Source organism: Pleurodeles waltl, chromosome 8 (genome assembly GCF_031143425.1).
Source record: "Pleurodeles waltl isolate 20211129_DDA chromosome 8, aPleWal1.hap1.20221129, whole genome shotgun sequence".
Classification (NCBI taxonomy): domain Eukaryota; kingdom Metazoa; phylum Chordata; class Amphibia; order Caudata; family Salamandridae; genus Pleurodeles; species Pleurodeles waltl.
Window position 1 is genome coordinate 1,519,554,520 of NC_090447.1, and position 24,039 is coordinate 1,519,578,558.

Genomic DNA, 24,039 nt, shown 5'->3' on the forward strand with positions numbered 1-24,039 from the left:
TACATACACATAGACAATAAATGAGGTACACACACTCAGAGACAAATCCAGCCAATAGGTTTTTGTATAGAAAAATATCTTTTCTTAGTTTATTTTAAGAACCACAGGTTCAAATTCTACATGTAATATCTCATTCGAAAGGTATTGCAGGTAAGTACTTTAGGAACTTCAAATAATCAAAATTGCATGTATACTTTTCAAGTTATTCACAAATAGCTGTTTTAAAAGTGGACACTTAGTGCAATTTTCACAGTTCCTAGGGGAGGTAAGTATTTGTTAGGTTAACCAGGTAAGTAAGACACTTACAGGGCTTAGTTCTTGGTCCAAGGTAGCCCACCGTTGGGGGTTCAGAGCAACCCCCAAGTCACCACACCAGCAGCTCAGGGCCGGTCAGGTGCAGAGTTCAAAGTGGTGCCCAAAACACATAGGCTAGAATGGAGAGAAGGGGGTGCCCCGGTTCCGGTCTGCTTGCAGGTAAGTACCCGCGTCTTCGGAGGGCAGACCAGGGGGGTTTTGTAGGGCACCGGGGGGGACACAAGCCCACACAGAAATTTCACCCTCAGCGGCGCGGGGGCGGCCGGGTGCAGTGTAGACACAAGCGTCGGGTTTGCAATGTTAGTCTATGAGAGATCTCGGGATCTCTTCAGCGCTGCAGGCAGGCAAGGGGGGGATTCCTCGGGGAAACCTCCACTTGGGTGAGGGAGAGGGATTCCTGGGGGTCACTTCTCCAGTGAAAGTCCGGTCCTTCAGGTCCTGGGGGCTGCGGGTGCAGGGTCTCTCCCAGGCATCGGGACTTTAGGTTCAAAGAGTCGCGGTCAGGGGAAGCCTCGGGATTCCCTCTGCAGGCGGCGCTGTGGGGGCTCAGGAGGGACAGGTTTTGGTACTCACAGTATCAGAGTAGTCCTGGGGTCCCTCCTGAGGTGTTGGATCGCCACCAGCCGAGTCGGGGTCGCCGGGTGCAGTGTTGCAAGTCTCACGCTTCTTGCGGGGAGCTTGCAGGGTTCTTTAAAGCTGCTGGAAACAAAGTTGCAGCTTTTCTTGGAGCAGGTCCGCTGTCCTCGGGAGTTTCTTGTCTTTTCGAAGCAGGGGCAGTCCTCAGAGGATGTCGAGGTCGCTGGTCCCTTCGGAAGGCGTCGCTGGAGCAGGATCTTTGGAAGGCAGGAGACAGGCCGGTGAGTTTCTGGAGCCAAGGCAGTTGTCGTCTTCTGGTCTTCCGCTGCAGGGGTTTTCAGCTGGGCAGTCCTTCTTCTTGTAGTTGCAGGAATCTAATTTTCTAGGGTTCAGGGTAGCCCTTAAATACTAAATTTAAGGGCGTGTTTAGGTCTGGGGGGTTAGTAGCCAATGGCTACTAGCCCTGAGGGTGGGTACACCCTCTTTGTGCCTCCTCCCAAGGGGAGGGGGTCACAATCCTAACCCTATTGGGGGAATCCTCCATCGGCAAGATGTAGGATTTCTAAAAGTCAGAGTCACCTCAGCTCAGGACACCTTAGGGGCTGTCCTGACTGGCCAGTGACTCCTCCTTGTTTTTCTCATTATTTTCTCCGGCCTTGCCGCCAAAAGTGGGGCCTGGCCGGAGGGGGCGGGCAACTCCACTAGCTGGAGTGTCCTGCTGGGTTGGCACAAAGGAGGTGAGCCTTTGAGGCTCACCGCCAGGTGTGACAATTCCTGCCTGGGGGAGGTGTTAGCATCTCCACCCAGTGCAGGCTTTGTTACTGGCCTCAGAGTGACAAAGGCACTCTCCCCATGGGGCCAGCAACATGTCTCGGTTTGTGGCAGGCTGCTAAAACTAGTCAGCCTACACAGATAGTCGGTTAAGTTTCAGGGGGCACCTCTAAGGTGCCCTCTGTGGTGTATTTTACAATAAAATGTACACTGGCATCAGTGTGCATTTATTGTGCTGAGAAGTTTGATACCAAACTTCCCAGTTTTCAGTGTAGCCATTATGGTGCTGTGGAGTTCGTGTTTGACAGACTCCCAGACCATATACTCTTATGGCTACCCTGCACTTACAATGTCTAAGGTTTTGTTTAGACACTGTAGGGGTACCATGCTCATGCACTGGTACCCTCACCTATGGTATAGTGCACCCTGCCTTAGGGCTGTAAGGCCTGCTAGAGGGGTGGCTTACCTATACTGCATAGGCAGTGAGAGGCTGGCATGGCACCCTGAGGGGAGTGCCATGTCGACTTACTCGTTTTGTCCTCACTAGCACACACAAGCTGGCAAGCAGTGTGTCTGTGCTGAGTGAGAGGTCTCCAGGGTGGCATAAGACATGCTGCAGCCCTTAGAGACCTTCCTTGGCATCAGGGCCCTTGGTACTAGAAGTACCAGTTACAAGGGACTTATCTGGATGCCAGGGTCTGCCAATTGTGGATACAAAAGTACAGGTTAGGGAAAGAACACTGGTGCTGGGGCCTGGTTAGCAGGCCTCAGCACACTTTCAATTGTAAACATAGCATCAGCAAAGGCAAAAAGTCAGGGGGCAACCATGCCAAGGTGGCATTTCCTTACACTATCCTAAACTGGGTTTCTCTCCATCTCTCTTTCTGCAATGGTATTGTTTTTTTACCACGTTTCTATCTAATACTGTAACTTCAGCTCCATTTTTACTCTTGAAACTGAAACATCCCTCCCCCCTGCCCTTCATGGCATCCTCGGCCTTTTTAGGTTTCTGGCAATGGTGCAGACTTGATGACTTGATGGATGGACTCCATTTCGCTTTTGTCCTTGATGTCATTTTAAGTTCCCACACATCGATCAACACCAGATGTGTAATGTGTGTCTCTCCCCCGACCACAAGGAGGAAACCTGCGACACCTGTTGATCTTTTAGATCGAAAGATATGCTACGGGACAGAAGAGCTTGCTGACTCGAAATGGCGTTTTGGAGTCAATACAACACACCAGAAATTTTCGGGGAGGACCACGTGCAGCAGGAACTACAGGAGGAATCATGAGTACTAACGACCAAGACTGTAAAAAATTACATCTAAAGGGGTCACTGGTCTACCATTGCCTTCCAGACATGGTCTGAGTCAAGAAAGTGTTTCGGATGTCCCTCATTTCCGCTCGGCACTTAAAAAAGCCAAAGGAAAATCTTCGGCAGTGACCCTGGAATCTACAAGCACCACCTCTGCACCAGGTCACACAACTGAATACCCTGCTTCGGTGCCAACCACTTCGGTACCAACTAAAAAATTGGCCTCCACTGTTTCGGTGCCAACACCATTGCCCCAACCAATAACTTCGGAGCTGAACATTTTTTAAAAGACTGTTTCCACTCCTGTTGATTCTGGACAGTCTTCCAGCACTCCATCACTGGTGGAACCAATTTTAGAAGTCTTGGATGCTCAACAACACCAACTTCATATTAGAAAGGGAACAGGTCATATTCTTGCATCACACCTTTGTCCCTATAAAAAGGAAATTGATTTTTCAAAAGGCGCTTGACACCTCTCCATCTCCAAAGAAGGCTAGAGCACATAAAATGCCACCTTTTACACAACCTTCTCCTCAATCCACTCCACCTCCTTCACCTCCACCAACCACAGGGTTTACACCAGATGACCAGGATCCGTGGGACACATATGATCCGGATCCTATTACACCTAATGATCCGGATCTCTACCCAGCTAGACTATCAACACCTGAAGATTCAACCTCATATCAGCAAGTCATAGCTAGGGCAGCTGCATTTCATAATGTAACAATGCACACAGATCCTACTGAAGAAGACTTTATGTTCAACACCCTTGTCACAACACAAGAAAAGTCACTTTCTGCCAATTCTCCTAGGCATGCTTCGGCACGCTGATGAGATTCTCAAGGAGCCAGTATGAGCACGAGTTTACACTCCCAGAGTTGATAAATATATAAGGCTGCACCCACTGACTGTTTGCTTATAAAGGAGTAAATTCCTCCAGATTCCATTGTCCATGTCATTCCCCTTCTCCAACACGGTGACTTTATGACAATGTTAGATCTAAAATACGCTTACTTTCGCATTCATCCAGAGCACCACAAATAGCTCAGAATTGTGGTGGCAGGAAACCATTACCAGTTCAAGGTCAAGGTCTTACCCTTTGGGGTCACAGCTGCCCCCAGAATATTTACCAAGTGTCTCGCAGTAGTTGCAGCACACCCCAGAAGACAACACAGTCATGTCTTCCCTTCCTTGGACGACTGGCTTATCAAAGCCAGCACCTTACAACAATGTCAACATCACACTCAACTCACAATCAATCTCCTACACACTTTAGGATTCACAAATCAATTATCTGAAATCCCATCTCCACACGTTTCAGATACAACCTTATCTACGAGCGGTTCTCGATACACAATTTGGGTTAGCATTCCCCAGCTCAGCTCGTGTTCAAACTTTTCCACTCATTTATTTCTCAGGTAACAGAAAACCATTCATACACAGTGAGGACTTTCATGCGCCTGTTAGGAATGATGGCATCCTGTATCGCCATTGTACCTCGCGCAAAACTTCACATGCGCCCCCTTCGGCAGTGTCTCTCTCGTCAGTGGTCTCAGGCACATGGACAACTGGACGATCTAGTGTTGTTGGACCACCAAGCTCATCGCTCTCTGCAACGGCGGAATACCACAAACCTTATGAAAGGACTGCCCTTTTTGGACCCTGTGCCTCAGATCATTCTCACTACAGATGCATTGCAGACCGGTTGGGGAGCTCATCTCCACAATCTGACAGTACAAGGCGTATAGATTATCACTCAACAGTCCTTACACATCAACCATCTGGAATTGTACGCAGTCTTCTTAGCAATGAAGGAATTCCAACCACACATACAATGCAAAGTAGTGTTAGTACATACAGACAACACGACTGCCATGTACTATCTTCAAAAACAAGGGGACACACGTTCATCTCAGCTGTCCCATCTTGCACAGACAATATGGAACTGGGCAATTCATCACCACATTCACATAGTGGCACAGTATCTACCAGGAACGGAAAGACATTTTGCAGACCTACTCAGCAGGATGCAGCAACAAGTCCACGAATGGGAACTCCATCCACAAGCCCTCCCACCATTCTTTCTCAAGTGGGGAATACCTCAAATAGACCTATTCGCCACTGCGCAAAACTCAAAATGCCAAAACTTCGCATCCAGGTACCCTCACCCTCAGTCCAAAGGCAATGCTTGATGGATGAGTTGGTCAGGGATATTTGCTTACTCTTTTCCGCCTCTCCCACTCAGTCCTTTTCTAGTAAGGAAACTCAATCTTCCCTTACCATCATACTTGTAGCTCCCACGTGGGCACATCAACCATGGTTCACAACACATCTGGATCGCTCACTAGTTCCACACCAGAAGCTCCCCAACACGCCAGACCTTCTAACACAGAATCAAGGACAAATAAGAGATCCAGACCCCAAGTTACTCAACCTAGCGTCACAGAATTTGGTTACTTACAACTACCGCAAGAACGTATGCACATTCTTAAAGAAGCACATAGACCCACAACTAGACAATGTTATGCAGCAAAGTGGAAACTCTTTGTTTGCTACTGCCAACCAAAAAACATTGACCCTCGCAAAACAACTGTGCAACAGATTGTTACTTACAGCATTTACAAAAAGCTAATTTAGCTTACACTTCCCTTCAACTTCATCTAGCGTCAATAGCTGCATATCTTCAAAATAGCACACTTGTTTATTTAGGGTTCCAGACATTAAAGAATTTATGTAAGGACTTAAAAGAGTCATTCCACCAAGGGTGCCTCTGGCACCCTCACAGAACCTTAAAATTGTTCTGACATGGCTCATAGTTCCCCTTTTGAGCCACTCCATTCCTGTCCTTTCCAATTTTTATCATGGAAGGTAGTTTTTCTGGTGGCTATAACTTCCCTTAGACGTGTCAGTGAGCTCCAGGCTTTCACCCTGGAAGAACCTTTCTTCCAAATTGACAAAGAAAAAGTAGTTCTTCGAACTAATCCAAAATACCTACCAAAGGTAGTTTCTTAGTTTCATATCAATCAATCAATAGAATTACCAGTTTCCTTTCCTCAACCGGACTCTGTGGTGGAAAGGGCTCTACACACTCTTGATGTTAAAAGGTCTCTTATTTATTATTTAGACAGAACCAAACAGTTCAGGAAAACGAAACAACTTTTTGTGGCCTTTTCAGCGCCCCACAAAGGAAACCCTATATCAAAAGCTAGTATAGCTAGGTGGATAGTCAAATGTATTCAAACTTGCTATGCAAAGCGAAACGTGCCTCTTACACCGAGAGCACACTCTGACAGGAAGAAGGGTGCTTCAATGGCTTTCATAGGGAACATACCTATAGCAGATATTTGTAAAGCAGCTACAGTGTCTACACCACATACCTTTACAAAACACTATTGTGTAGATGTACTAGCAAGGCAACAAGTTAATCTTGGCCGAGCAGTATTTAGACACTTTTCCAAACAACTGCAACACCTGCACGCATACCACTGCTTTATGAAGGGACTGCTTTACAGTCTGTGCAGAGCATGTGTATCTACAGCCACACATGCCATAGAACACAAAATGTTACTTACCAGTAGACATCTATTCGTGGCATGTAGTGCTGTAGATTCACATGTGCCCACCCTCCTCCCCAGAAGCCTGCGACTGTTGCAATTATGTTAATATGTAAATATTGTATACACATACATACATTGCATTGACATCTTTCTCTTTTACTCTTTCCACACCACTTCACTCTCCCCCTGGTGGGAAAAAACAATCGAACAAAGGACTCGATGTCCATGCCCACTTTCACCGAGAGTCACTCGATCCCGTGACTCAAAAACATTCTTTTGAAGAAAAACAAGTTGTACCACTCCAAACCCAACACTAGATGGCAGACTTATGCACAGCATGTGAATCTACAGCACTACATACCATGAACAGATGTGTACTGGTAAATAACAGTTTCCTTCCCAACATGTCAGGCGCATGACTGATATGATTGATAGGGGATGTTGACAAAATGACCTGTAACATCAACAGTATACAATAATGACCCTGAACATGGTGCAGGTAGTGATTTCCACCTTCAGGAAGACCACCATACCCAGAGTACAAAATGTTAGATATTAGTTATGTGTTTTTAGGTTTTACAGAAACGTATCAGGTTCTGTTTTAGGGAGGAGGAGCTCTCTTTTTGTTAATATTTAATGTCCAGATATTTTGGGTGCACTAGAAGTATGAATTCTACAGACGTTTTAAGGTCTTACTTCATGCTTGGGATAGGGAGAGGGCATCATCCATGGACTTTCAGGTCCTGTTAAAACCGTGGTTTCACTGGGATGCTTTCCTAGCACTTAGCGCGGTGGAAAGCCTTATTTGTCTCTCAGTACTTTGGTGATGTAGATCAGATTTCAAGGTAAAGCTATTTTGATGGTGAGTGGAAAAGTACCTCACCCCTTGTGGATTTGTAGGTGAAGTAAAAGATGTGATTTGCGACTAAATTTCTTCTCACACTCAGTGCAGGGAAATGGTCTCGTATTTGTGTGGGTTATCAGATGCCGCATAAGGTTTGACTTGCGATTGAATCGTTTCTTACACTCAGTGCAATGAAACGGCCTCACTCCTGTGTGCGTTCTTTGGTGCTGTAGAAAACGTGCCTTCTGAGTAAAAATCTTCTTGCAATCCGTGCAGTGATAGGGTGCCACTCCTGTGTGTATCACCTGGTGACTGTGAAGATCTCTCTTATGACTAAAGCTTTTGCTACATTCATTGCAATGAAAAGGCTTGAACCCTGTGTGCGTTCTTAGATGCGTTACAAGATTTTGCCTCTGAGTAAAGCTTTTTCCACACTCTTTGCAGTGATGAGGCCGCTCTCCCGTGTGTGTTCTTTGGTGGTTTAGAAGGTGTGACTTTTTACTATAAGTTTTCTTACACTTTGTGCATTGGAAGGGCCTCTCACCTGTGTGTGTCCTTTGATGGTCTAGAAGATGTGACATTTGAGTGAAGCTCTTCTCACATTCCGTGCAGCTGTATGGCCTCTCACCAGTGTGGGTTCTTTCGTGTACGAGGAGATTCTGTCTTTGAGCAAAGGTTTTCTTACACTCGGTGCATTGAAAGGGCCTCTCTCCTGTGTGTAACCTTTGATGCTTTAAGTATTTTGACATTTCAATAAAGGTCTTTTCACACTCAGTGCAGATAAAAGATTTCAGCTCTGGATGGGTTTTTTGATGCGCTCGAAGATTTGACTTTTTAGTGAATGTTTTCTCACATTCGGTGCACTGATAGGGCTTCTCACCCGTGTGTGTTCTTTGATGGTCTATAAGATTTTGTTTTTGAGTGAATCTCTTCTCGCACACAGTGCATTGAAAGGGTTTTTCTCCCGTGTGTGTTCGTTGGTGTACTTGAAGACTTTGCTTCTGAGCGAAGCGTTTGTCACACTCGGTGCAGGGGAAAGATCTGAGTGCTGGATGGATTTTTTGATGCATCACAAGGAGTGCCTTTGTGTTAAATTTTTTCTCGCACTCTGTACAGGCAAAGAATTTCTCCGTCTTGTGGATTCTGTGCTGCTTTGTACTTCCGGTCTCTGACTGATGGGCTGAGGAATAAAAAGAAAAGTAAATATCATGCAAGCTAAATTGTTTATGTGTCTATTAAAAATACAATGCTATAATAGTGCCCGGAAATCCATCAATGGAAAAGAACCATTCAGTGTAGTGATTAGGTAATGTCATAAGGACTTAAGCTACACAAATGTTGGGCAAAGGATGACAATTAAATGTAGAGAAGTGTAGCAGTATTGTCACTAAATTAGAGATATGTGTCTGCTGCTTCCAGGAGAATTCCATCCACTAGAATCTTCCAATAATATTGGTCTTTTCCAAAGTTTAAATTACTGCTTCACCTTTTCAAGCAGGCGTCTGTTCAGACAGGAGTTCCAAGCTAGAACGCCTCATACCGCCTCTACACTGATTGTGCTCTGCCAGCTAAAAGATGGGTTTATGCACAAAGTTGTCTAAAAACACTGGTCCAGCCTTCCTGTCAGCTCAACTTGCCCAGCGCCAAAATAACATATATGATGTGTCTGCCCCAAACCCTATTAGAAAAGCAAGACTCGAGGAAAGTAATGTAAAAGAGAGGTTGACAAGACCTGTACAGCATGTTTTAGCAGCACAGGTGTGGCAGGGACATTTTATCCCATTCTCCAGGTATTAAAAATTCCGTAAGCACATCTGGACAAATGGGCAGCTCTGATGTTCTTGTAATATATTTCTATTTCTGGCCTTCAATGATAAGTGTTTCCCATTTGTGACATATTATAAACCAGTATGGGAGGCCCATCATTGTTTATGTAACGTACCTCCATCCTGCACCTCATGGGGCACATTAATATTAAAAAAGGGAAAAAGGGGTCGCAGTTGCTTGCGTTTGCCGGCACAGACCATTCTTTAATGCAGAACATGCCAGCACTACATGTGCGCAGGTGTGATTTCAAGGGGATGTTTGCTCATTTGCATGGGGATGTTGCACCAAGCAGATGAGAAAACACTTAGGGCAGGTTTACTAACCTGTCGCCCAACGCAGCACAGCAGCCACAAATGCTGCGCTGCATGACAGGGAGGGACAGGAGAGCGCCACATCTACAGAGATATCGCTCTCTCCTCCCTTCTCCCTAGCACCACTGCACATTTTAGCTACTGTGCACCACGCACACACCTTTGCGCCATAGTGCAAGGGTGACTGTGTGAGTGTAGCATAAGTTTTGTACTGGGAGGGTACCATTATGCGTAGACCTAATTTAAAACTTTTCCTACTTTGTGTGGTCTGTAAAGCGTAGCACGCATGCAAAGTTGGAAAAGAAAGGAGAAATAAAAACACTTCCCCTTTCAATGCTTCCTTTGATATGGTATTATTTTGTGGCACAAAACCCAATCTACTATTGTTAGTAAATAGGATTTTGCGTAAGAACACATGGGTGGTTGTATGGGAATGTCCATGTAACGCCCCTTTAGCGCTAAGTAACTCAAAGCAATGCTTTGCGCTGGTTTGCCATACGTTTAGGGTACTTTCCGGCACAAAACAAGTTTTGTCCTGGAAGATAACTTAGAAAAAAAAGCATTTTCTGCTGTTTTGTGTCACTTTTATGATGCAAACCCAGTCTGTTAATCTACCTCTTAGTCTCAGCACCTGTGCCAGATTAGACACACACAGACAAAGAAGTTCTCATTGACTGAATGCCACACTGAAGTGGTGCACAGTCAGTTCAAAAGTTCTCCCTTTCAAATGCAGACTGTATTACTGCCTTACTGCCTTGCTGCCTTACTGCCTTACTGCCTTACTGCCTTGCTGCCTTACTGCCTTGCTGCCTTACTGCCTTGCTGCCTTACTGCCTTGCTGCCTTGCTGCCTTACTGCCTTACTGCCTTGCTGCCTTACTGCCTTGCTGCCTTACTGCCTGCACATTGAAAGCTGAGCTGGTGGCTTCAAACAGCTGGTCCATCTTTCACTAATGTGCTGTCCCCATGGCAGGCATGGGTTCACCACTGCACCAAGAGCAGCACAGTAACTAGAACAAGCATTTGCAATGCAACGGGTCTCGTTGTAAATTCCTAACTGGACTTCTCTTGCCACATAAATTAAAAATAAAAAGTAAAACTGTTGACATAAGCAAGCCGATTCAAAGCGCCAAGGCCACCATGAGCATGAGCGTGAAGGAGACGCAAAAGGAAAAATAAGTTCACTTAGTCAAACACATTGGACAATGTGCAATTATCCATTTAACAGGGTCGGTGTCCCAGGCGGTAACAACACTGCCCCAAGGAGGGACAAACGTAAAGCATTTACCAATGATGATAAAGGATTTTTGAAAGGCAAGTCCATGAAGAATGAAAGTGATGGGCGTGTGGTGGGTGTAGTTAAAAGCCCACTGATAGATCACAACAGGTCAAAGCGCTTGTGCGCTCGACCTAAAAAGGTGCACAGACTCATTTGGAGGTGCTCGATGGTACAAATAGGGACAAAGCACTCCAAGTATAATATGGGCACAGATAAACTAGATCTGAAATTGAAAATTGCTGGGTTCAGATATGTGCCATTAAAGTTATGGACCATTTGGGGGTGATATCACAACTTCAGATCATTCTGGGAAAAAGGAGATGAGAAATTATGATATAGATAGGGAGACTAGGGAGTCTACAAGTGTTGAAACCCCACCTTGTGAGGGCAAGCATGTACCTGCCTAGTATGCCCACCTTGGAGGATGCTGTCCATGTCAGATGGGCCACATTTAATCCATCCTCTGATAAATGGCGATATCCCTTCAGGGGATCTCCATTAATAAACATAAGCACTGAACATGCCTGTGCACAGGACCCAGGAGCCGGACCTTAGGGGTGGTCCTAGCTGCAGTGGTCACTCCTCTTTGTTTTACCTAATTTTCCCATTTGACCGGCTGCCACTAGCTGGAGTGCACTGTAACAGGAGGCCTGAGCCTTTGAGGCTCACCGCCAAGTTACGGTTCCTGCAGAGAGGAGGTGTGAAGCACCTCCACCCAGAGCAGGCTTTGTTTCTGACCCCAGAGTGTGGTGGATCCTATTTAGTTTTAATGGGAATCAGGAGTTTAGCTTAGCGTTCTAGCTTGCAGGCCTGTATCACCGTCAGCTAGTGACTTTTAACATACTTAGCCTGCTCTGTTTTAGCCTATTTATTTTAATATTTCTTTTAAGATGGCTGCCTTTGTTTAGAGTTAGAGAAATGTTCTGATTTGTGTTATCAGTGCCACCAATAATCAAGTGATGTACATAGGTATTCACATCATGTCTGGGTGTCAGGAACATAATGTACACTTGTTGTGTATTGTTTACATAATTGCCGCCTTATCTATTGTTTTGGAACATACCTGCGTCAGGGGCCCTACATGGTCTGTATAAATACACTTCACAGAGACAGGGTTATCTGAGGGATTCCTACCAGATGCCATTAATGCTATGTATGCTGCACATCGCTTTGATGCAGACCCAGCCTTCTTGTCACCACGGAGTCTGATCAAGAGACCTCATTCCAAGGTACCGAGGGTTGGGGGGGCGCTTCTCATGGACATGGTACTGGCAGATTAGGTTTATCACACCTAGCTCTCATTAGGTTAGAGATTAGGTTCTCCATGCTAGGGTTTTAGGATTTTTACATCGTTTATTGCAAGAAGGTGGGGGTCTATGTATTCACAACTCTCATCCTCACAATAATGCTTCTTGCACTGTTTATTATCCTAATCATTGCAGCTCATGCATTTTACCATAGATTGCAATCATTTCAATAAATATATTGAAAACTTTCCTGCATCTCCTTCATTGCCTGTATGTGTCTGAGACTTGGTGCTAATGAGAGAAAAGGTAATCTCCGTTCCACCAAACTTCACCTGAGATGCTGGATTCTAGAGTCCATGCGTAAAGCCTGCCAGAAATCACTTTTTACTGATTGGGTTTTTAGTGAGGTACTACTTGTGAGCCGGGAGGGCTGAGCCGACACTTGCAACTTGTTTTAGGATTGGCCTAGTCGCCCAAAAAACAAAAGTGCTGTTATCCCTAAACCAGCAGTCTTGCCCAGAGCGAGAGTTCAACTATGACAAGAGAGCACAAATGGGGTCAGAAAATTGTCTGTTAGTGGCAGGCTGGCAAAGACTGGTCAGCCCTGCACTAAAGAGTTGGGTAAAATACAGGGGCATCTCTACGATGCCCTCTGTGTGCATTCTGCAATACATCCAACACTGGCATCAGTGTGGGTTTATTGTGCTGAGAAGTTTGATACCAAACGTCCCAATCTTTGGTGAAGCCATATTGGCGCTGTGGAGTTCATAATGACAAACTCCCAGCTCATGTACTTAATATGGCCACACTGCACGTAGGTCTAAGAATGGACTTAGACACTGTAGGGGTATATTGCTCATGCAGCTATGCCCTCACCAGTGGTATAGTGCACCCTGCCTTAGGGTTGTAAGGCCTGCCTTCTGGAGGGGTGACTTACCTATGCACAGGGCCAGGGGGCCTATCTTGCTATTTGGCATGGGGCCACCATGCAAAGGACAATGCAGCCATAAAGGGTCCATCAAAGGACAGTGCAGCCATAAAGGTGAACACCAAGCAGAAGCCACTGACAGCTGTCAGTTGCCAGAACCACACCTTTAGCTCTTCACCAACAGGGGCAACAGGGGAAGGGGCTAACATACAGTCTTTTTGAGTTTTGGGTGCCTGTCTGCTGTGGTAGAGTGGGGGTGTTCTACATCTTGTAGTAAATACCCTCCTTCCACTTTCTTTTCTGTTAGCTGTGGAGCCACTACCTCATGCTTAACAGATTCCTGATTGGTCAGGTCTTCTTGTGGGTCAGGCTGGACTTCAGTGCCAACTCTGGAGTTCTCCCCTGTTGGAGAAGGATCTCCTTGGATATCCTGAACCTTGGCTAAAGGCTGCCCACCTGTGCTGGACTTTTGTTTCTTCTGGGGCCAACCTGTAGACACTGTAGGGGCAGCACCTCCAGAATCCTTGGAAGAGGACTGGCACTGGACCAGTTCTTCTTTTGGGCTCTGACCAACCTCTGGGTGATCATTTCCAGGGAGACAATCGAGGGGGAGGTCTGTGCTGCCTAGCAACCTTCTCCAGCTAAGGGTCCCACCCAATTCTAGGGGCACTAAAGCTACAGGCCTATTAGTGACCTCCACTGGGCTAACCCTTACCCTGGTAGTCTCACCTGAGATGTACTGGTTTGAGAGCACCAGCCTGTCATACACAATTGTGTGACTGGCACAAGAATCTCTTAGGGCAGTTGCTGGGATTCCATTCAACCAGTGGATCTTGTAAGTGTCTACTACACCCTGGAATCTCCAACTCACCTGTGGGGACTACTTTTCAGTTAAAGGCTAGGAGGACCTTCTCATCCGAGGAGTCATCCCCAATGGCTACACTGGCTACCACTGGGTTTGTTAGTGGGTTTCATTTTGGGACAAGAAGTGTCCTTAGTGTGGTGCCCCGCCTGGCTTCAGTTGTGGCACCATGGTTTAGCTGCATCCCAGTTTTTACCCTGGTACCCACTTTTGTTTTGTGAGGTGTCTTGGGGCCCACCCACCTGGACAGGTTTTTGGGGGCCAATAAAGGATTATTTTTCTTTATTTCTAGGAGTGCACCCACTTTCTCCTGGGGAGGTTTTCTAACCCCTTTATTTTGGTCACCTCCAGTGGAAGTCTTAGTCACCCTAGACTTGACCTAATTGTCTGCCTTCTTTCCCAATTCTTGGGGAGAAATTGGACCTAAGTCTACCAGATATTGATGCAACTTGGCATTGAAGCAGTTACTTAAGATGTGTTCTTTCATAAACAAGTTATAAAGCCCATCATGCATCACACATTTCCAGTTACCCAACCATCCAGTGCTTTCACTGAATAGTCTACAAATCAACCCAGGACTGGCTTGAGATTTTGTGAGCCCCCTAAACCTAATTCTACACTCCTCAGTGGTGAATCCAAAGCCCTCAATTGGGGGGTAGCCTTCATCAAGTCATAGGATCCAGCATCTGCTCCAGTGATGGTGAGAAGTCTACCCCTACACTTACCAATGAACAGTTCACAAATGAGTGCTCCCCAGTGAGACTTTTTCACTTTTCTCATTCAACAGGCCCTCTCAAAGGCTGTGAACCACTTGGTGATGTCATGACCATCATCATTCTCATGGACAATCCCTTTGGGGATTTGAGGGTCATAAGATTGCTCTCTGTCCCCAGGTCTTATGTTGCTGCCACCATTAATGAGTGCTGAGCCCATTTCTGATCTCTCCCTTTCTATAGCCAGGAGCTGTCTCTCCAAAGCTAATCTTTTGGCCATCCTTGCCGAAAGGGGGTCCTCTTCATTGAGGCTGCCCTCAATGTTCCCAGAAGAACTGGACTCCCCTTTGGGAGATCCAGATCCTGTGAGTACTATCCTTGGAGTCGGGGGCTTTTGTACCCTGTTCTCCCTAGTTAGGGTAAATGGAGGAGGGGGTGGGGTTGGTCATCCTCCTGCTCTCTAACGTCTTCATCATCTGAGGGGAGGTCATCCTTCTCAGTAGGGTGTCCCTTTGCATACTCTGCCAAGAGCTCCTGGAGCTTAACCTTGGTAGGGTTGGAACCAGTTTTGATTTGTTTCAGTCTGCAGAGGGACCTTAACTCTCTCATCCCAAGATGGAGGTAAGGGGTGAGGTTGAGCTCCACAACCATTTCCTCTGAGCTGCTCATTTTGTTACTAATGTTGTGGTTTTCTTTTAAGAACTAAAAAACTACTTATAGCTACTTACCCCTAACTATAGTAACTTTTAAATCTAAAAAGGAAATGCTAAAGGAGACTTAGCCAAGGCCCTAGAAGGCCTCTTAAAAATGTAGAAAAATTGTCAATCAAAAAATCAGTTGAATCTAAAGGCAATTTTGTAACTTAGTCGTGTGATCAGATATTGGCTGAGTAGTCCAGCAAATGCAAAGTCGTAGATTCCACCACTTCCACCAATGTAGGAAGCTGGCTCTGTTTATACTGTAACAAAAAGAGGTATGGTGTGTACAGAGTCCAGGGGTTCCCCACAGGTTTAACAGAGGCTGAAGTAGATAATACGAATGCTCTCTTTTGCTGTAGTGTGGTGGAGCAGTTAGGCTTATCAGAGGGTAGTGCAAAGCATTATGTGTACAGACACAGTCAAGAAATGAGGCACACACTCTATGACTAACTCCAGGCCAATTGTCTTTATATAGCAAACATATATTTTGTTACTCTATTACTACAACCAAAGGATCTTTGTTGCAGGTAAGTACAGTTGTAATTATCAAGCATATGTATCAATTGTATTTTGTTTGAACTTTGCAGGTAAAGCAAGTAAGTAACACTTTTCAATTTCAAAAGTTGACAGTGCAATTTTTCATAGGAGTCAATAGAGTCCGGGGGTGGGTAAAGTGTTAGCACAGAAAAAAGGTAAGTACACGACTTACGATTCCAGTCTTCAGGGGTTATGATGTCCCTAGGTCAAAGTACAGGTTGACCCCAAAACTGCACCACCAGCAACACGGGGACAGCCGGGTGCAGAGGTCAAAGTTGGTGTCGTGTTCCAATGGAATCCTATGAGGACTGGAGGGGACTCAGTAGAAAAGAGATTGCAGGTAAGTACCTGCGGTTCCAGGACACAGCCCTTGGACGGTCACAGGTCAGCACCAAACACTCACCCTCAGCAGCACAGGGGCGGCCGAGTGCGGGGTGCAAACACAGCATCAGGCACCCAATGCTTTTCAATGAAGGAACCTGGAGGTTACAAAGATGCTACAGGCTGGGTCCAGAGGGTCGGTTCCAGAAAACCAAAGGCTGGACAGGAAGGAGAGGTATCTGCTGGATGTTGCTGGGCCATCGGTCGGATTCCCCAATGCCAGGGGGCTGCGGTTGCAGGGGTACCTTTAGGCTTTGGGAAATCTATTTTGGATCCGGTTGCGGTCTGCACTCACAATGTCTAAGAATGGACTTAGGCATTGCAAGGGCATTTTGCTCATGCAGCTATACCCTCACCCGTGGTATAGTGCACCCTGCCTTAGGGCTGCAATGCCTGCTAGAGTGGTGACTTACCTATGCCATAGGAAGTGGTTTGTGGGCATGGACCGGAGGGCCACCTGGACTCAGGGCGTGGGGTGCAGAGTGGACAGGGTGCGTGGATCCAGGGCACTTCTGGAGTCCTTTTGGTGATTTCTTCTTGACAGGGCAGATGTCCTTAGGAGTGATTGGTGCTCTGCTGGGCAGGCAGTCCTCTGGGGGTTTGTAGAGGTCACTGGTCCTGCAGGATGCATCGCCTTCTAGTACCAGAGAGACAGCTTTCACCACTGCATTAGCACGTGGAGTTCCAGTCCTAGACATCTGTCAGGCAGCAACGTGGGCATCCTTGCACATGTTCACCAAACACTACTGCCTGGACAGTGAGATCCGAATGGACAGATACTTTGCCCTGTCTTGCAGGACTTCCTCGTATGATCTTGGTTGACAGACCCACCTCCGGGAGGGCGTGGCCACGCAGACAAAGATGTCGGACGCATAGTCCGAGAGCTCCGGCAGGGCCTACATTTATCCGACCCCACGGAGCCCTGCCTCGGAGCCGCCGGCGCAGCAGCTGAGTGCCGGAGCGGCGGGACGAGGGCTGCGGAGCGAGCCGGGGGTTCAGCTGAACCCGGAGAGCGTGAGAATCAAGAAACGCGGCCACCGCGTCCTCGGAGTCCTCGTGCGCGAGCCGGGGACTCCGGTAGCTGCGGCACGCGGTGGGCCGTGGCCGGAAGGTGGCCGCAGAGGGCGCCGAGGCTTGCCTTTCGGGTCCCCCTGGTGCCAGCAGGGGGGGGAACCGGACCGGTAGAAGACGATGGGAGCACATACCAGGGTGGAACGCGGGGGACTCCAGCGGTATCTCCCTGCCCTAGCGATAACGGGAGCGACATGAGCCTTTGGAGGAGGGTGACCCGGGCCTTTCTCGGCGGTAACCGAGCCATCGACATTGGAGAGGAGTGTGGCGGGGGCCCTGTATCGAACGACTGAAGCAGGAGCGAGGGGCGGAAACGTGGCCTGGGGAGTGAGATCAGGCCGACAGGAGGAGAGCTGGACAATGCCCCTGAGAGCCTGGGAGTCGTGAGGAGACACCCGCAAAAAACAGGTGCGAGGAGGTGGAGGCTATGTGAATACCCTGGGGGGCAGGAAGGGGGCCCATGGAGGAATAATGGCTGGGGACTGGGGCGACCTGGGGAGGCTCCCACGACCCCTGAAGAGTGGAGAGAGACGTTGAGAGTGCGCAGGGAACAATTAGACCGTGCCCGCGGACTGCAGGTGGGGGACCTCTGGCGGTACCACTCTCCCTCCCCTCTGTGCTTTTGCATTTGACTTTTTGTTTCTTTGACTACGGAGAGCAAGCCTCGAGAGAAGAGGAGCCCCCATAGAGCTTGGAAGCACAGTAAGGGCCTCGTTAGAAGTGCGGAGCGGCTCAGGGGGGCCTACGGAGTAGTACCCCCGCTTGGGGATTGCGGGGCACCTGGTGGAGCTTCACAGAGTCGATCGAGGACAGGTGGCAACTGCGGTGAGGGAGGCAATGACCGACTGAAGCACCAGTGGACCGATACAGACTAAGGTGAAGGCTCACGCTAGACCAGAAGGTCCAAGGACTAGGGATACCCTGCAGCGGTAGAGAGCCGGACCCTCGCTCTCCCAGCGCCCATTAACACAAGACGCCACCGCAGAGAGAGGAGAATGGACCGCCCAGCAGCCAGTGAAAGGAAAAAAGAAGACATGCAGCGCCCTGTGCAGCCCTCAGTGCAGGATACGTTGGACAAAATATTAGGAGCTACTGAGGACACAAAAACCACCCTCCAGCACGACATAAATCAGGTCGCAGTAGAGGTTGGCCTCCTCAGAGCTGACCACCAAAAATTATCAGACAGGGTCAAGGACACGGAGGCCACGTTAACAGACATAGGGGGTCATTCCGACCCCGGCGGGCGCCGCCCGCCGGGCGGAAACCGCCCAAACACCGCACCGCAGTCAAATGACCGCGGCGGTGATTCTAACTTTCCCGCTGGGCCGGCGGGCGTTCTCAAGAAGATCGCCCGCCGGCCCAGCGGGAAAGCCCCTGCAAAGAGGAAGCCGGCTCCGAATGGAGCCGGCGGATTTGCAGGGGTGCGACGGGTGCAGTTGCACCCGTCGCGATTTTCAGTGTCTGCAAAGCAGACACTGAAAATCATTATGGGGCCCTGTTAGGGGGCCCCACGACACCCGTTCCCGCCAGCCTCTTCCTGGCGGTGTAAACCGCCAGGAAGAGGCTGGCGGGAAGGGGGTCGGAATCCCCATGGATGGAGGATTCCCTGGGCCAGCTTTACCGCCGCAGTCAGAATTGCCCATGAAGCACCGCCAGCCTGTTGGCGGTGCTCCGCGGCCCTCTGCCCTGGCGGTTTCAAACCGCCAGGGTCAGAATGAGGGCCATAGTCCCGAGACAAAAGGAAGTGGAGGCCACCATGCTGCACCTCACAGAAAGAATAACACGATTAGAGCAGAGGGCGGAAGATGCGGAGGGGAGAAACGGAAGGAACAATGTGCGAGTAGTGGGTCTACCGGAGGGAGCAGAGGGCACGAATATGGTTGAATACCCAGAGGAATGGATTCGTAAGACAGTGGCCCCGGGACGTTTGACACCGTTTTTTGCCCTGGAGAGAGCGCACCGGGTTCCGGCGAGGCCCCCAGCGCCTGAGAGGCCACTTAGAGTAGTAATAGCACGTCTACTACACTACAGAGACAGGGACATCCTGCTCCAGAGGGCCAGGGATGCTGGCCCTTATAGGGTGGACAACGGAGAAGTGACCCTCTTCCCAGATTTCACCATCGAGGTTCAGATCAGGAGATCCTCCTTCCTTGCGGGGAAAAGAGCACTGAGGGAGGAGGGAATATAGTACTCGCTCCTCTTTCCGGCCAGACTGAAGGTGATGACGTTTTTTCAAAACCCAGAGGAGGCGTGGTTGTGGATAGAGGCCCGGGGTGGACGGAGGAGACGGGTGGGGGGCCGGATGGGGCCCCTCCTCGCCCCCCTGGCAGTGTGGGGGGCGGCACCATCGGACCCGCCCCCGTATGGAACCGTTACAATCCCAGAAAGACCTAAGCAAGAAGGAGGCCTTGAGGGCAGCGGCAACGATGGGCAGGGAGCCCTCCTCAAAGGGAAGCAAAGACAACGAGTCGGATGACACTACGGCATCCTCTGTCGAGGACCCCGGTGGATCGGAGGGCCTCCCAAAAGTGACCCCGCAGACGGCAGATGAACTGGGGTGAACAAGGTGTCGGTGTACTCCGGGGCGGCGCGCACAGCATGGTGGTATGGCCACAATGGACATTGGACCACCCCGACCAGTTTCTCGTCCAGTCAGTGAAATGGCGAGAACTAAGCGTAATAGTTGGAGCATGTTATTTGGTTGCTTGGTTTTCATGGGCAGTCTACAGTTAGGGAGGTGCCCTGGGGTGGGGGAGTTGGGGTTAGTTAAGTTCATAGTTAGATGGTGCCAGTGGAAATTAGGTTACACACACGAGGGTGGTTGGAGTAGGCATAGCGAAGGAGAGGACAGCGAGAGAAGGTGGGACCCGCAGTTACTGCATGACATATCTAGATGGCTGACTATAATCTTTTAACATGGAACATACGGGGCATGGGTTTGCCTGCAAAGAGACATAGAATACTGTCCCACCTGAAGAGGAGGGGCATACACATAGCAATGCTCCAAGAAACACACTTGATTGCGAGCGAGGTGGAAAAGCTTAGACACAGATGGAGGGGGCAGGTATTTGCTACTAGGTACTCGGCATATGTAAGAGGTGCACTAATGTGGATCTGTGCGGGCGTGCCCTTCGAAGCGATATCTATAGACATAGACCAAAAAGGTAGATTCGTAGTGGTGGAGGGGAGGCTCCACAGGATCCCAATAATCCTAGGTAGTGGATATGCCCCCAATCAAGATCAAGCCTCCTTCCTGCAACGCCTCTCGAGCCATATCACCCTCCAGCAACATGGGGAACTACTACTGGGGGGAGACTTTAATAGTGTCCTGGGCGTAGACCTGGACCGCTCCTCACCTCCACTACACGGCGCATTGACACATAAAACAGCCAAGAAGGTGAGAGAGTGGGTGGAGGACTGGGGAATGGTAGATATATGGCGCGAACAACATCCGCATGATAGGGACTACTCATTCTACTCTGCCCTACATCAGATACACACCAGAATTGACAGGGTGGTGTGCACGCCCGGGATGGCGAGAAGTATAACTCACTCCGAGTATCTGGGGCGCACCATATCAGATCATAACCCACTACTAGTAAAATGGAGGGCAACAATGGACAGACCCCCCATACCGCTCTGGAGAATGTCCCCGACAGCGTTAGAGGACCAGGCATTTAGAGAGGCACTCCGATCTCACTTCACTGACCAAATTAATATAAATAAGGGGTCGACCTCCTCCAGAGGTGTGGAGTGGGAGGCATTGAAGGTAGCGACAAGGGGCTTTAGCATAAGCCAGACGGTTGGGATAAAACGTACTTTAGATCGAGAACTAATTAAGATAGAGGAGACTATACACGATGGGAAAGAAAGGGGCAAAGAAGTGCGCAAGAGCAGGAGGAATACGAGCAGGCGACGAAGTCCCACTCACAGGTGGAAGAACAGCTCCGTTGCCACTGCTATAGGAGACACTTAGCCTCAGTACAATCGGAAGAAGGGAGATCGGGAAAGATGCTAGCTTGGTTGGTAAGACCCAGGGGGGAGGGAGCGCCCATAGTGAGTGTAGGTGACATGAAAGGTGACCACAGATTCAGCCCTGGCCCGATAAATGAAGCCTTTAAAGAGTACTATACTTTTCTGTATAGGGAACCAGGAGAGCTAGATAAGGATAGACTGAGGGATTTCCTGCGGCCGCTTTCTCTGGCGACGCTAGCCAGTGGAGACGGTGAAGTGCTAGGGGGCCCGGTGACGACTGAGGAGGTGCTAGAGGCGATATCGCAGCTGGCCCCAGGGAAGACACCAGGCACTGATGGGTCACCAATGGACTTCATAAGAAATACTCTAAGTTATTGGTCCCACAGCTGGTGGACCTCTATGCAGAAGCATTACACCGTGGCCTACTTCCGGACACACTCTGTGAGGCGGTGGTGATACCTTTGCCTAAGACGAAAATGGGTGAAGCGTCGGTCACTAACTTTAGGCCACTCTCAATGTTAAATAGTGACTTTAAGATCCTTAGTAAAATAATGGCTAACTGATTGCTTCCGTACATATCCACCCTGATACATGAGGACCAAAATGGGTTTGTCCCGAACCGTAGCACAACGCTTAATCTTAGGCGTCTCTTTGCTACTCTACAAATGCCAGAAATAGCGAAGCCCTCGAAAGAAGCGCTGCTGGCAATAGATTTCGAGAAAGTCTTTGACTCGATCCATTGGGACTACCTGAGAACGGTAATGTTAAGAATGGGCATGGGAGCCAAGTGGGTAGAATGGGTGGACCTGCTCTATACAGCTCCACAGGCAAGAGTGCGGACTGGAAAAACCATCTCAAGTCTCTATCTTATACACAGGGGAACCAGGCAAGGATGCCCCCTGTCGCCGCTATTATTTGCCCTAGCTATTGAACCCTTAGCTGCGCATAGAAGGATGGAGGGCATAGGTAGAGGAGTAAAATGGGGAGGAACCGAACACAAGATCTCACTATATGCGGACGATATCCTAATATATCTCAGGAATGGGGACACTGGGTTGCCTTGGGCCCTACAGGCTCTGGATCATTTTGGAGAACTTTCAGGCCTGCATCTCAACAGAGGCAAAACATATGTTTTCCCGATAACAATAGGCAGTGCCCAGCCCTCCACATTCCCGGAGGCTGTGGTGTGGGCACCTAACACATTTAGGTACCTGGGGATCCAGGTGTTTCACGACCCACTGGACCTGCGCGACAGGAACCTAGGCAAAGCACTTGGCTCCCTAAGAGCATCAGTGGGATTCTGGAGATCACTGAAGTTATCCACAATGGCCAGGGTATCGCTGTAAAAAATTATCATGTTACTGCGCCTTCTTTATTATTTCGCTAATCTACTAGTGCAGATCCCTGCGTCGTGGTTCAAAGAATTTAACACGTTACTAAGGGATCTGGTATGGGACGGAGGCCGACGCCGCACAGCCCTATCGATCCTATGTAGACCAACAAGCGAGGGGGGACTGGGAGTACCAAACTTCGAAGAATACTACTTAGCATGCCAGCTGCAATGGGCCGCCAGATGGTTTGCGGATGGGGGCTACTTGGACAGAAGCACAGGGAGAGTGACGGGGGTCGAGGAGATAATGGCAATCATGATGGGCCGGAAGATTAAGCCACAAGAAATGAGCGGATTGACGAAAGTGGCGCTGCACTGCTGGAAGAAGTGCACACAGCGAGTAGGAGAGGGGAAGGCCTACTCCCCTGCATTGCCGCTGAGCACACTGAGAGTAGAGACGGCGACAGAGAACTGGGTGGACTCTGACTTGGGGACATGGACAAAGGCCGGGATAGTAGTGATAGGAGATCTATTTAATGGAGGGGTGCCGATCTAACAAGTAGTAAAGGGGTCCCCAGAGGGCAGTTCCTCATGCATCAAAGACTCACTCATATTGTATTGTATTGTACGGGAACACTGGGTAACGATCAACGTGGAAACCAACACACACCGGGCGTTACATCTACTGCTGACGGCAGGGGCGAATACCCACCTAATCACTAAAATATACAAAACGCTAATCGAGGACACACTAGATCAGTTGAGACCACTAAGGGACAGGTGGGAAGGGTCCATGGCACGAGAGCTAGCAGACACGGAGTGGAAGAGGTTATTGGCGTACCCTACGATAGTGTCCATGAACACACGCCTGAGATACATACAATACAATTACACACACAGGACATATCTTACTCCACAACGCTTAACCCGCATATACAGAGGCAACCCTATGGGATGCCCCAAATGCGGAGCCATGGATGCCTGCCTTGATCACATGATCTGGCAATGCCCAGAGATCCAAGCGGGGTGGGGTATAGTAGTGAAAGACCTGGAAAACCTGCTGGGAATGACCGTACCGCAAACACCAGCAGTGTGTCTGGTTGGCTTAAAATTGGGGCTAAAAATAGGGAAGGTACAGGAGCGCTACATGGACATTACACTAGTACTATACAGGAGACTCATCGCCATGGGTTGGAAATCACCCAGGAGCCCGAACATGGTGGACTGGAGGCGCGATGTACTGAAATGGGCCGGAGCTGAACTACTGGTTCTAAGGAGTGAGGAGGCTAGAGGTCGGCGCGAGACCCCAATAGCTCCGGCATGGGAGGAGGTCTTGACAAAATGGAGGCAAATAGTGATGGGCGAAGACAACGACACTGTAGAACAGAGCTGACAGCTCACCTAGACAATGGGGATAGCAGAGGGTCGAGCCCGCAACAATTATCAATAGCACGGAGAGCAGACAAAGGGAGCAGGCAGTCACTGGATATATGGGAAG

The 24,039-nt window shown here is 48.8% G+C and overlaps 1 protein-coding gene across 1 annotated transcript in view; it reads right to left on the reverse strand.

Annotated features, from left to right (window-relative positions):
• Nucleotides 1–6,073: 6,073 nt before the first annotated feature.
• The window catches only part of LOC138249617 (zinc finger protein 585A-like), a 168,986-nt gene continuing 151,020 nt past the window's right edge, over nt 6,074–24,039 (reverse strand). The window contains exon 19 of the mRNA XM_069203565.1: nt 6,074–8,563. Coding sequence (XP_069059666.1) covers nt 7,419–8,563 — 1,145 coding nt within the window. The 3' untranslated portion in view covers nt 6,074–7,418. The remainder of the gene's footprint in view (nt 8,564–24,039) is intronic.